At 42.9% G+C, this 12336-nt stretch overlaps 1 protein-coding gene across 2 annotated transcripts in view; it reads right to left on the reverse strand.

Annotated features, from left to right (window-relative positions):
* Positions 1–12336, reverse strand: part of LOC131706606 (complement C3-like) — a 30978-nt gene that overhangs the window by 10136 nt on the left and 8506 nt on the right. The window contains exons 13-28 of one of the 2 annotated variants that reach the window (XM_059008005.1): positions 11530–11733; positions 10236–10397; positions 9744–9873; positions 8966–9037; positions 8445–8642; positions 7724–7838; positions 7427–7512; positions 7074–7231; positions 5755–5967; positions 5292–5352; positions 4490–4576; positions 3209–3412; positions 2980–3055; positions 2398–2557; positions 1738–1833; positions 929–1082 (exon numbers count right to left, since the gene is read on the reverse strand). In XM_059008005.1, the coding sequence (XP_058863988.1) occupies positions 929–1082; positions 1738–1833; positions 2398–2557; positions 2980–3055; positions 3209–3412; positions 4490–4576; positions 5292–5352; positions 5755–5967; positions 7074–7231; positions 7427–7512; positions 7724–7838; positions 8445–8642; positions 8966–9037; positions 9744–9873; positions 10236–10397; positions 11530–11733 (2176 nt within the window). Of the gene's footprint in view, positions 1–928; positions 1083–1737; positions 1834–2397; positions 2558–2979; positions 3056–3208; positions 3413–4489; positions 4580–5291; positions 5353–5754; positions 5968–7073; positions 7232–7426; positions 7513–7723; positions 7839–8444; positions 8643–8965; positions 9038–9743; positions 9874–10235; positions 10398–11529; positions 11734–12336 lie in introns of both variants that reach the window. The other variant, XM_059008004.1, reaches the window with a different exon arrangement.

Genomic DNA, 12336 nt, shown 5'->3' on the forward strand with positions numbered 1-12336 from the left:
AACTCCTAGGTCTTTTTCATAGTTCCCTTCTTCAATTTCACTATCTCCCATATGATATTTATAATGCACATTTTTATTGCCCGCATGCAATACTTTACACTTTTCTGTATTAAATTTCATTTGCCATGTGTCTGTCCAATTTTGAATGCTGTCTAGATCATTTTGAATGACTTTGCTGCTTCAACAGTGTTTGCCACTCCTCCTATTTTTGTGTTGTCTGCAAATTTAACGAGTTTGCTTACTATACCAGAATCTAAATCATTAATGTAGATTAGGAATAGCAGAGGACCTAATACAATTCTCTCCTGTCGGACACACAGGTACCTGATCTAGGATCCACTGAGATCCAACACAAATTCTCAACCCCCGGAGTGGGGTGAGATATGACACCCAAAAGGTCAACAAAACGAAAGCAGGTGTGTTTTCAAATTCATTATTTGGTTAAGCAATTGTCTTAATTTTTTTTTAACTTTCCCTCCTGTGATATTTACACTTGTTCTGTATCGATCTTACTGCAGATATTCAAACCCTGCGGGTAATTATTTGATACGCCTGTGATGAGTTGCTCTTCATTAACACAGGCTGGATCAGCCAGAGTGTGCCTGAAGAAGTAACAGCCAGCGCCATCTAGTGGTCCGTTATCTTTTGCTTTGCTTGCAATACACAGCTGTGCACTAGATGGTGCTGGTGCTTTCTAGTAAAAAAAACAAAAACTCATTGATCTATGGTAAGCAACTAATCGATTAGCTTCAGATCCCATTGTTAAAGTATCACAACCTAATAATTTCACGAAAAAAAAAAACACATGCTGGACTTCAAGCTCGGGGTGTTAATAGTTTTAAACATCAGTCAAGTGTTAAACGTTTCACCGTTGTCCGAAATATACAGACGTTCAAATCTTTGTTGAAAAGATGCGTTGCCATCTTACCTGCCGATGCGAATCTCAAGAGAACGGCGTCGTAATCAGTGCGGCCGCTCAAGGCTAGAGCGTATGTCGTCATGGCCACAGCGTACGGAGTCTGTAGGCCATTGATGCGTTTCTCCAAATAGCCTGCAGATTTTTCAATGCTTCTTGGCAAGGACTGAAAGGGTTGGGGAGAATATTCTATCAATGATTGCATGTATAAACATCATACCGCATATATAACAGGATTAGAGGATGGATTCAAACTCCTAATGGGTAGTAAAGGGTCAGAAGAAGCCCACCACGACACTAATTCCCAACAGAAATCTTGTGATGATCACCGTGTATCCAGATCACGCTCCCTCCTGCAACAATGCTGGTTTTCTGTTCCCGCGATACACCGCTCATTCCAATCAGAGTGCCAGCACTGTTGCAGGAGGGAGCCTGATCTGGATGCACTGCGATGAAAATTAGGTTTTAATAAATATGTACACCTGTTATCTACACCGTCAATCTGGAGAATAATACAGGGCTACCGCGGAGTAATGCAATAGTCATACTGTTATGGGTCTCCAGTCTTTAAAGTGATACTATAAATGGAAAAAAGGCTCAAGTTATCGTTGACATTTTAACTGTAGCTGAAAGACAGATTTAAATCGTCCACGAAAAGTTTGAAGATACATTAAGAAGCCATGGTTAGGCAGTCCACAGTGCCTAACCTAGACAAAGCTCAATTCTCTTGAACGGTGAGTAGACGCTGAGAAACACAGTAAAATAGCAGAAAAACAAAGGAACGGATGTAAAGGCAGCCCACATCCTTTGGGGTTACTCACAGGGACCAGCTGTTTGCAGATTTTTTCCGATTCCAGCAGAGCTATGAGGACAAAAGCTGTGAGAGAGGCTTCAGGTTCTGAAGATCTCTGGCCTCCCTGGAAAGAGAAAGAACAAAACAGCTTTTGAAACGAGACAACAGAGTTGACGGTATAATAAGATGTGTGTTTGTTTGTATTTTAGACCAGAAAGCAAATAAATGAATATTAATCCAGACAGTTTAAGGTCCTTAAAATAGATGCACGCAGTTATGGCCAAAAGTTTTGCATCACCCTATAACATGAACTCATTTTGCTTCATAAACTCAAATGAAACTTGGTGAATAATGTTAACATATTGAATTACATACCGCTTTGTCTGTTTTTCATTAAGTATATGGAAAACATTTTGGAATCTAACATGAAATATTATACTACTATTATGGCATCCGGTATAATTTTGTAGTTTCTTTAAATATACAATGTTAAATAAAATATCTAAATTATGTCCCTATATATATATATATATATATATATATATATATATATATATATATATACAGTGTGTGTATATATATATATATATATATATATAGCCTTAATGTCTTAATCCTAAAATTGTAGGTGAAGCAAAACCTTTGGCCATAGCTGCACTGTGTGTGTGTGAGTCCTGGTTCAACATACCACCATCTCTCCGTGAATAACAGGGGCATCTTCTCTGAATGTGCCGTCTGGCTGCTGCTTGTTTAGAATCAGCCATCTCACGGCTTCACACAGCACATTCTCATCCACAGACGTCAGGGAGTATGCCATGGAGAACACCTTCACTACGTACGCGGTGAGCCTGAAAGACAGGAAGACGCAAGTGAAAAGAAGAAAAAAAAAAACACCATTGGAATTTTACAAAGCTGCAAGCATACAGCTGCACGGTTTAATCTACACGGATATGCGATCTACAGAAGCTCTAAAGAGACCCTGGGATGACCAAAGCCACCCATGCAATAGTCTCCAATGCTCCCTGTGGAATCCCCAGCGAAGAACAGCAACTCTGCATAGTCAGGAACCTGCGCTCCCCTGACTGCGTGACTCCCCCTGCACACCACGCAGCCATGCCTTTACCAGGGGAGACTCTCGGGGACCCCTGCGCTCCCCTGACTGTGTGACTCCCCCTGCACACCACGCGGTCGTGCCTTTACCAGGGGAGACCCTCGGGGACCCCTGCGCTGCCCTGACTGTCAATAGCGTTTGTACAGTAAGACACCTTACCAGGTACTTCCTGGCTTGTTTTGCCATGCAGCGTAAGAGTTGTCCTTCTGACGATATACCAGCTGCTGAGTATAACCTGGAAACAAAAAAGAAAACGATGTTGAAGTGTCACTGGCAGGAAAAAAAAAATTCAGGTACGATACATTTGATTTGAATTAGCTCTCCCCTTTTAAATGAACATTGAGATGGCTGGAAACAATCCACAGCCAATCAGGTTGTTTCTCCTTACCTTGCTTGATGTTTCTGATGGCTTCAGCTCTCCGTTGCACCCCAGCATACTCCCATTGGTTGGTCTTATCCAGGTAGAGAGTTGCGATCACTGGGGGAGTCATTGTGATCATGTTCTGCTCTCCGCACCCACCAGGCACCGAGATAAGATGGCCCAGTTTGTCTCCACTAATGGCACTTTCAAGGGTTTGCCCCAATATCTCACCTGCTCAGGTCAATACAAGCTTCAGTTATTCTATATAAGCAAGCAACTGAAATTGCTTAAAAAATTGCATGCAAGAATTGTATGATTTTGACTGGTAATTAAGATTAGTACAATCTTATTATTATTTTTCTTGTTCGATACCCACAATGAAGCTTGTCCGAGAGAATCAGAGAATACCGTTGAGTGCGATATCTCAAGGGGTTCGGTCTTTATCAAATCGGGAAACCAAAAAGTCACATGACCGCAAACTTAACCCTTTCCAGGTACAAGGGACATACCATCCCAAAAATAATGACGATGCTAACTCTATAATTGCTGCAACGAGGAGCATGAAACAGGGTTTAAAATGTACTGACAGGTTGGATCCGGTCATCCACACGGTCAGTGTCCTCCTCGCGATGCTCGAGTCGCTCTCAAATGGATTTGAAGAAGAAACCATTTGAACGTGCGCTCGATTCCTTGTGTACATTAAAGGGTCATAGGTCAAAGTCATGAGTGCAGTTAGATCCAGCTTGGAAAATATGAAGCTGGCATCTCAAATGGTTTATGAGAAAGTAACATTATTACAGCAGTGTGGAGTAGTGGTTAGGGCTCTGGACTCTTGACCGGAGGGGTCGTGGGTTCAATCCCAGGTGGGGGGACACTGCTGCTGTACCCTTGAGCACTTTACCTAGATAGCTCCAGTAAAAAACCCAACTGTATAAATGGGTAATTGTATGTAAAAATAATGTGTAAAAAATAATGTAATTGTTTGTAAAAATAATGTGATATCTTGTAACAATTGTAAGTCTGCTAAGGGTGTCTGCTAAGAAATAAATAATAATAACAGCAGTAGTGGCAAAAGCCAGTAACAAATTTGTGTGTATTTACCCCAACCAATGCTATGCCTGCCCTGCATATATCTGACTATATTTGTGTATTTTACTGCAGTAATGTAAAATATTAACACATACTACTGCACATACACCAAGGCAAACATTATACACGAATAATGATGGTTAAACTTTTAAACACAATATACAGCAGTAAACGGTATTCCAGCACATCTAGCCAATGGCTGTGCTAGTCGTGGATTACCTTGCACATTGATGAACGTCTGGGCATCGCTGTCGGGGACAATAGACCTCAGGTCGACCGGGGGAACGTACTCATTCTGTACCCCACCTACTGAAGAGGAACGCAACTTCAATTCACTCAATCTAGGGCAGGGATCCTTATTTAGGTATCACTTTACATGCACTGTCTCTAATTACTGTGTGGTTACATGGTAGTTACTTACTAAATACTTACACATGATGACAATGTTAGCATGCATGGTTTCCCTAAACCCCAAGCCTAAACCCTTTCTGATAAAAGTGTGTACTTGCATATATCGTGCAAAAGGATTTCCACGTTAAGTACCTTGTAACTATGCATAATAACATTGTAATGATGTGCAAAAGCACACTTGTATTTACTAACTACTATGTAATACATGCACAGTAATTTAGAGACATGCAGTGTAAGTTAAAGTGTCTTTCATTGATTTATATTTCTGCCATTTTGGAAATTTTCCTCCATTACAAATTCATAATGGCTGAAGGGGCTTTCGTCACATCTTAATGAGCGGGAGAGGATTTGAGCGACGTTGAGTAGGGCCAGTTTGCTTCTCTGTGCTTCAGAGCCCCACATCGGCCAGAAAGTCGATGAGTCCAGATGGAGGTCCTCCCTGGGCTCAGCAGCTTGGTTGTGGAGGTGAAGTGAGGCGATCAGCCTCTGGAGCCGAGTTTGTAATGATGAGGCGAAATTTCAAATTAGGAAGAAGAACGGGTGAAACTGGGATGGGGAATTATTTCGTGCAATTTCGAATATTTCTTTCTTGGTCGGCTGGGTAACTTACCCACGATGGAGGGGTTTAGGACAACACTTCTTACAGCCTTTTTCACTTTCACTCCCTCGGGCTGTTAAGATTGATAAAAAAATAAAAAGAAAACACATCTTACTTTGATGAAATGAAGCAGCCGAACAGAAGCAGGCAATTCCAAGCACCTGCTTCACAATACAACGTTTAAACTAATAGGAATGTATCCAGCATCACTCAACACAGGCTGCAGTTAGACAGGGGTTGTAGTACTGTTTACAAACAGATAGTACTAAAGAAAAAGGGATATTTTAATTCTTTGCTTGTTTAACCCTTTCAGTCCTGAAGGCAGCTGCAGAAAGGAATTTGTTGCAAGTGAGTATGTTCTACCCGGAGCAAACCACTTTTCCGCAAGGAGGGCGGGGTTATTGCGACCCCCACAGGCCTTGATGATGGTATGACCCCGTTGTAAATATCCAGAGAGGACGGCGTTTGCACTCACCACAACGAGGAGCTTCTTCCGAACCCCGTCAGAAGCCAGAGTCCCTTTTACGGAAGCCTTCACTTCAATTTCTACCTCCCCACGTTTCAGTGGGATGATGATGAATGGTACGGCCCGAGATGAGGAAGCTTCCACTAGAACTTCCTGCCTGTACTTCCTCTTTTGACTCGCCGCACTGCAGACGAGTTCATTCTCCAGGAGCTCGATGCGAACCTGAGAGACAGACAGAGACCTGAACAGGGCCATGCAAACCCTGACGAGGGCGAGGGGGGGGGGCGTGCCGTTTCAAAGGGGGGTCCAGGGAATCAGGCTCGGAGTGCGGGCAATGACATTCGGGGGCCTCTATTTCCTTACATGGTTCAAGGAGCTACAATGCGTTATTTTTCTTAGTTTTTACATTCTGTATAGCAGGCCTGCATTTGCTAGTACATTTTGAATTGCCTCTGTTTGTAGTTATTTATGCATGTGTATGTGCATATCAACAATTTACTCAAAGCATCCACTGGTGTTTTATACTATTATAACAACCTTGACTTGAAAGACCCAAAAAGCTGTCAAACCATGACAAGCAACACTTGAATAGAATATCCTTAAGGAACAGAACGAAAACAAGCGTTGAATTGACAACAGAACTGGTGTCGTTGTCCATCAAACCAACAGATCGAAAAGTCACTCTTGAAATCAGGACTTAAAGGATGTGTTGCAGTAAGAATACCTCTGTTAAGAAAGGGGAACAAGACTAAAAGGCTAAAATATGCACAAGAACACAGAAACTGGACTGTGGAACAATGGTCAAAGGTGCTTTGGACTGTTGATGGATGGACAACAGTGTGTGTGTGTGTGTGTGTGTATTTGTTCATGCATTTCTTTCCTATACGTAGACTCCTATGCTTTGTTTTCCCTTTTTTTATTCACATAATAATACTATTACTATGAACTTGAATACTGTGTAGTGAGATTCCCTGTGGAGCGGGAGGGTTTTGTTTGTGGGTTTTATTAATAATAATAATAATAATAATAATAATAATAATAATAATAATAATACAACAGTAAACAGTGCCATTGTTGTATATACCTGGACACAGGTCTAAGGAATAGCAGTAGACTAGTAAACTAATATACCAATGTACAATTTGAAAGTATTCAGTCCCGGCAGTTCGGATTCTCTAGACAAGCTTCGAACTGTTAAACCCCCCAGAGCGATTGCAAACGGCACCCAATAGGAAGGGGAGCCAGCCATGGAAATCACACTTGAAGCCGCATAGTCGGGTAGTTCTCTGAAATTGGAAGATCAAAGCACAGAACTGAGCCGGACTTACAGTTATGTCGTCTGAGCCGTAGTTGTACAGCACGGCCTTGATCTCCACCTGCTCGTTGCGCACCACGGAGTATGGCAGCTTGAGATCGATGAAGAAATCCTGCATCACTGTGACCTCGTAGGGATCCGCCACGCAGATCCCGAGAGGCGGCTGCTTGTCTTTTCATGAGAAAAAAAAAATTCATTCAGTTTACTGAGAGGCCCCTGGGTCGTGGACAGTTTGAGTTGATTTAAGAAGTTAAGAAGTTCCACATTTTGTTCGCATGAGGCCCCTCCTGTAATGCTCAACGCAGCCCTGACATTGACAGAGGAGAGCCCTGGTAGTGTTAGTCACAACTCTATCATGTGCCTTACCTTTCTGTGGTGAGACACTGATGGCCAGGATCTCCCAGGTTGTGATGGAGTCCTTCAGGAAGTGTCTGAGGTCCAGGGAAACAAGCCTGTAGTGCAAAGGAGATCAAACTGTGTCTTGGGTCATGAAAGTCACAGTGTATCATCAGGACATTTCAAACCTGCTCTATGCCGTTTCATATGAGAGGAGTGTTCAAAAGTTTGAAAACCAACATAAATTTGAACACATGATGTTCAACCAGGACATGCTTGGAAACCATTAGCATGCCAATGATTAAAAGCCCCTGAACTGTGCTTTACCCATTCCTGTCTTTGGGTCCTGATGGTAACTTCACCACATCCCAAAGCCAGCTTTCCGGGAACTCTGTTCGGGATACGATCTCATCATCGCTCATGTATTCATCATCCTCGTCGCCTGCGGTGAGAAAGGACATGGGGAGAATTGTCAGGCAGGGTACTGGAATCGTACACACATCTGAGGCACTGTGGAGGCAGTAAGCGCCATACAATGTGTGTGAGGTCGCGGGTTCAAGCCCAGCCTCCGCCCTGTTACACGAACACAGACGACCCGTGCATGAGGGCAGAAGTGTGGAGTAGTGGTTAGGGCTCTGGACTCTTGACCGGAGGGTCATGGGTTCAATCCCAGGTGGGGGACACTGCTGCTGTACCCTTGAGCAAGGTACTTTACCTCGATTGCTCCAGTAAAAACCCAACTGTATAAATGGGTAATTGTATGTAAAAAATAATGTGATATCTTGTAACAATTGTAAGTCGCCCTGGATAATAAATAATAATAATAATAATAATAATAATAATAATAATAATAATAATAATAATAATAATAATAATAATGTTCTTATGCTCTCAAATACAGCTCAGTGAGCTCTCCAATATGACTTGTGATTTCGAAGGGGAATGTCCCATTCAGGGCTCCAAACTGGGTTGAAAAGACTGAAAGGATGATCTGGTGGAAGCATATCACAGTTGAAATGCAGGTCGATTTCCCTGCTAGGGTACTCACTGCGTGCAAGGGTAAGGTCATCCCGCTGCCCTTCCTTCCTCCTCTTTGCAATCTCGGTGCAGCAGTGCAGGAAGGCATCCACACACTCTTTGCTGGAAGTGATGTACTGAGATCTCTTCACACAGGTGTAGTCCATGCGAATCTCTTTCATGCCGTCTCTGCAGCACTTTTTAATGTGCTTGTCGGCGTACTTGCTCTCTGCAACACAAATCAAGATAATAAGACATAAGAATAAAACGCTCCTGTGCAGTGATGATCTGGAATCGTTACACTAGCAAATATTCCGGCTGTGCCAGAAATCGAACCCCAGCTTCTGAGAGGATAAGAGGACGCGTTCCGGAACGCTCGCATCCCGGAATACGTCCTCTTGGCATCTCGTTCCGGAATATCCGTGAAAGTGTAAACTCACCTTAAGAAACAGCGCTGTCCAATTTCAATTGCCTACACATGCTCACTAGCTGAAGCTCATGACATAGGATCTGACACACAGCGACTTCTAAGAGTGGACGAAGCTCACTCACCCAGCGTTGTCTTGTGTTCAATCAGAACGACTGAACGGCGTCTTCTCTTGGGAGGCAGGGGGCAGTGGGGCTCTAGAATAAGAATTCAGAGCATATTACATGCAGACACAAAGGGATTCTTTATATCGTGTGCATCCCCCCCCCCACTTCATATAAGGTAAGACTTACTGGAATGGCTGTGTGAGCTCTCTGTGCTAACTCTTATCTTTAATAGTCATGCAAATCATATAGTTTTTCATGGCGTTATTTGAGAAGGTGTTACTTTAAATAGCAGCTTGGCCTGGCTATGAAATATAAGCATTGTTTTAACTATTAGCTTCTCTTTCCAGTTTATATTCTGTTTAAATGCGAGCTGGTGCTCACCTCTAATCGCAAGCTGTTTCGCACACTTCTTCCTATTGGTTTCAGTCATCACATCCTAATGACCTTCTTAAAACTCAGCACCCGCTGATGCCTCAAAAGGGCTCTCAGAATCATGTCTAACCTCCGAGTACAGCCGGTACACCAATGTGTAGCTTTTAACCTGCCCCCCCCCCCCCCCGCAACACGTCAACCTGGGGCAGATTGTTTCAGGGGGTGGGGGTTGTTAATGGTTACACACTGGTGTTCCAGCTGTACTCGGGGAGAAACCACAGGGTGCTTTAAACTTCTCTGTTTTAAAATCCAATCAGGATGGGTTGAGGGAGACAGACAACCAAACAAGAAGAAGAACGTGCCAGTGAAGATGCCGGTGACATTTCAAACCCAGATCTGTGAAGTAAATGCAGCAGCCCATTACCTGACCGGGACTTTGTACCAATGCCAGCACTTGATTCAAACACCAGCCCGGCATCTGTGAAGACGCCCATATTGCTAGCTCCGCTCCCTGCTGTGCAGCCGATGTCATTCTTCTCAATGATATCCCAGATCTGAGGAGAGGAGAGCAGCAGGAGACATGTTATAATCTGCATTATAAATGACAGTATTAATCGCGTTATAATGTATACTATATCATTTTTATAACATTGTTATAGATTATTTATAATCACGCATAACAGATACCTAAACTAAAGTCTTGCCCGCTTATTTTTATTGCAGATGCTCGTATATACGTGAGGGCTGATTTAGTTATCCTCTGTTCGTTTCACTCAGGTCTGATGTCTGATCTGAGCTCACCGGGCTCCTGACGAGCCAATGCGACGCCCCCTGTGAACCCCAGTCCAGATGGGCCGGGCTGGGAGAGTCTGGAGGTTCTGCCTCCCCTCCCCGGGTTCTCCTCTGTGCCTCTTACCTTGGTCTGGGACAGCTTGTTTTTGTTGTTTAACACGAACACCCCCTTATCCACGGCTACAAGCCCAACTTTGGCATCCGGATCGCCTCTTAAGCGGAAGCTGAATTGCTTGCGAGGTTGGTAGACCCGTCTGTCTTTGTCATTGACTGGGGTTATGAGGAGCTGAGGAGAAACAAACAGGTATGTCAGTAACTCTGAAGCACACGCTAAATCACAGTAGCTTTCTAATTTTTAAGCAGGCTTGGGGGTCCAGTGGTTAAAGAAAGGGGCTTGTTACCGGGAGCTTCCTGGTTCAATCCCAGCTCAGTCTCCGACTCACTGTGTGTGACCCTGAGCAAGTCACTTAACCCCCCTGTGATCCGTCCATCAGATGAGACGTAAAACAAACGAGGTCCTATTGGAAGTGACTCTGCAGCAGCATCAGTTGGTGATGCATAGTTCACCCCCAAGTCAATTTTGGATAAAAGCGTCTGCTTAAATGATAATAATAATATGATATTTAATTCCTCGCCTGTTTAATTTCCTATGCAAAATCTTTATTGAGGTTTCTGCTGAGATTATGATTGTAAGTGTATCATGCTTACTGACTATTCCAGCAAAAATGTCATTTTCAAACCACATGGTCTGCTTCTGAAAAGACTCCTCAAAATTGCTGAAATGAGGCGGTTTGATCACTAGGGTGGTCTATTTTTTTTAAATCGAGTTTCTCTATTTACTAACCCACAGCAGTTACTGAAGGGGCAGAAATTAAGAACCACTCATTGTTAAAAAAAACTTTGGTGAGTAACCCTGGTAACGCTATTCAAGTAGAAACTGCAATAGTTAGAATAAAGAGACTAGCAGTATAAAAACCTGACACTGACAAAACGCATGCAATCAAAGCATGTGCCACTGAATTTTATAATTTTACAATTTCAAAATATTCCACTATTGAGTGTTTTATAATTATGGACAAAGTTCCTCAAACTAAAACAAATTTACTCCGGCAACAAGTGCAAAATATTATTATATAAGCTGTATTTCAATGTGAACAAAGCTAATAAAACTGTTTTAAAAAATGCATTATAAAGGCTCATAGGATCTACAGCTTGCTTGTCAGTTTCTATCTTTGCAGCTTTGTTCTTGATTGAGGTTGCTAGAGATTTAACAAGAGTTCATTCCGTTTGTAACTTTTGTTCTTTCAGGGTTTCTGGAACCGGAATGGAATTGAATGTGTTTCATCTGTGACGTCTTGGTTCACGAGAAGGCGCTTGATACATAGCGTTGCTCCTGTACGTATCACGTGGATCCTTACTGTTCCCATGCAGGAATCCTTCACGTCCACCCACACAGAGTCAGCCACCACTTCCTGTCTGCCCTGGTTGGTCACATGATAATAGGCCACGAACCGGAACGAGGGTATCATTTGTTTATCGATGGGCAGCGAGATGGTGATCAGCGTCTGTCCTGCTTGACGGATTTGTCTCCCAGCCTTGAGAAGCTTGCCTTTGTTTATAATCTGGAAGACAGAACAATCGAAACATCAGGCTCTTAACCCCTTTTTGCCCCACAAATACTAATGATGCTAACTTTCTTATTTTTTGCAATGAGGTTCACAGGTTTCAAATTTCCTGACGAATTTCCAGATTGTCAGTTTTCCTTCTCGTGATACTGGAGTCGCTCTCAATTTTATGAAGCGCTCGATTCCTTGTCTACCTTCAGGGGTTACATTTGTTTTCAGCTATCAGATAACAAAATAACAGTTTGCTAATGTGGACCAATTCTTTCCCCTGTTTCTGCTTACATTAAACACATTGAATAAAGCGTATATGTTTTATATCCCTCATCAATTAGATGCATCTCTAACACACTCTACAAACCTCACCATTGTGTTCTGTCTCTAAGCACTGGCGCCTGCTCGTTACAGAATTGGTAAAACGCCTGGTTACCAATGGCATTTATTCACCCTTTCTTCAACCGATTATTAATTGTGATCTCACATACAGGTAGTGGACAAAAAAATGGAAACACCAATGTAAAGTTGGGCCACTATGGTATCCCGCTCTGTGGAGTTCTTGTCCGACCGTTTTTGGTGAAACTGGCTGCTCGCGCCCCAGGTTGA

Source organism: Acipenser ruthenus, chromosome 36, assembly GCF_902713425.1.
Source record: "Acipenser ruthenus chromosome 36, fAciRut3.2 maternal haplotype, whole genome shotgun sequence".
NCBI classification, from domain to species: domain Eukaryota; kingdom Metazoa; phylum Chordata; class Actinopteri; order Acipenseriformes; family Acipenseridae; genus Acipenser; species Acipenser ruthenus.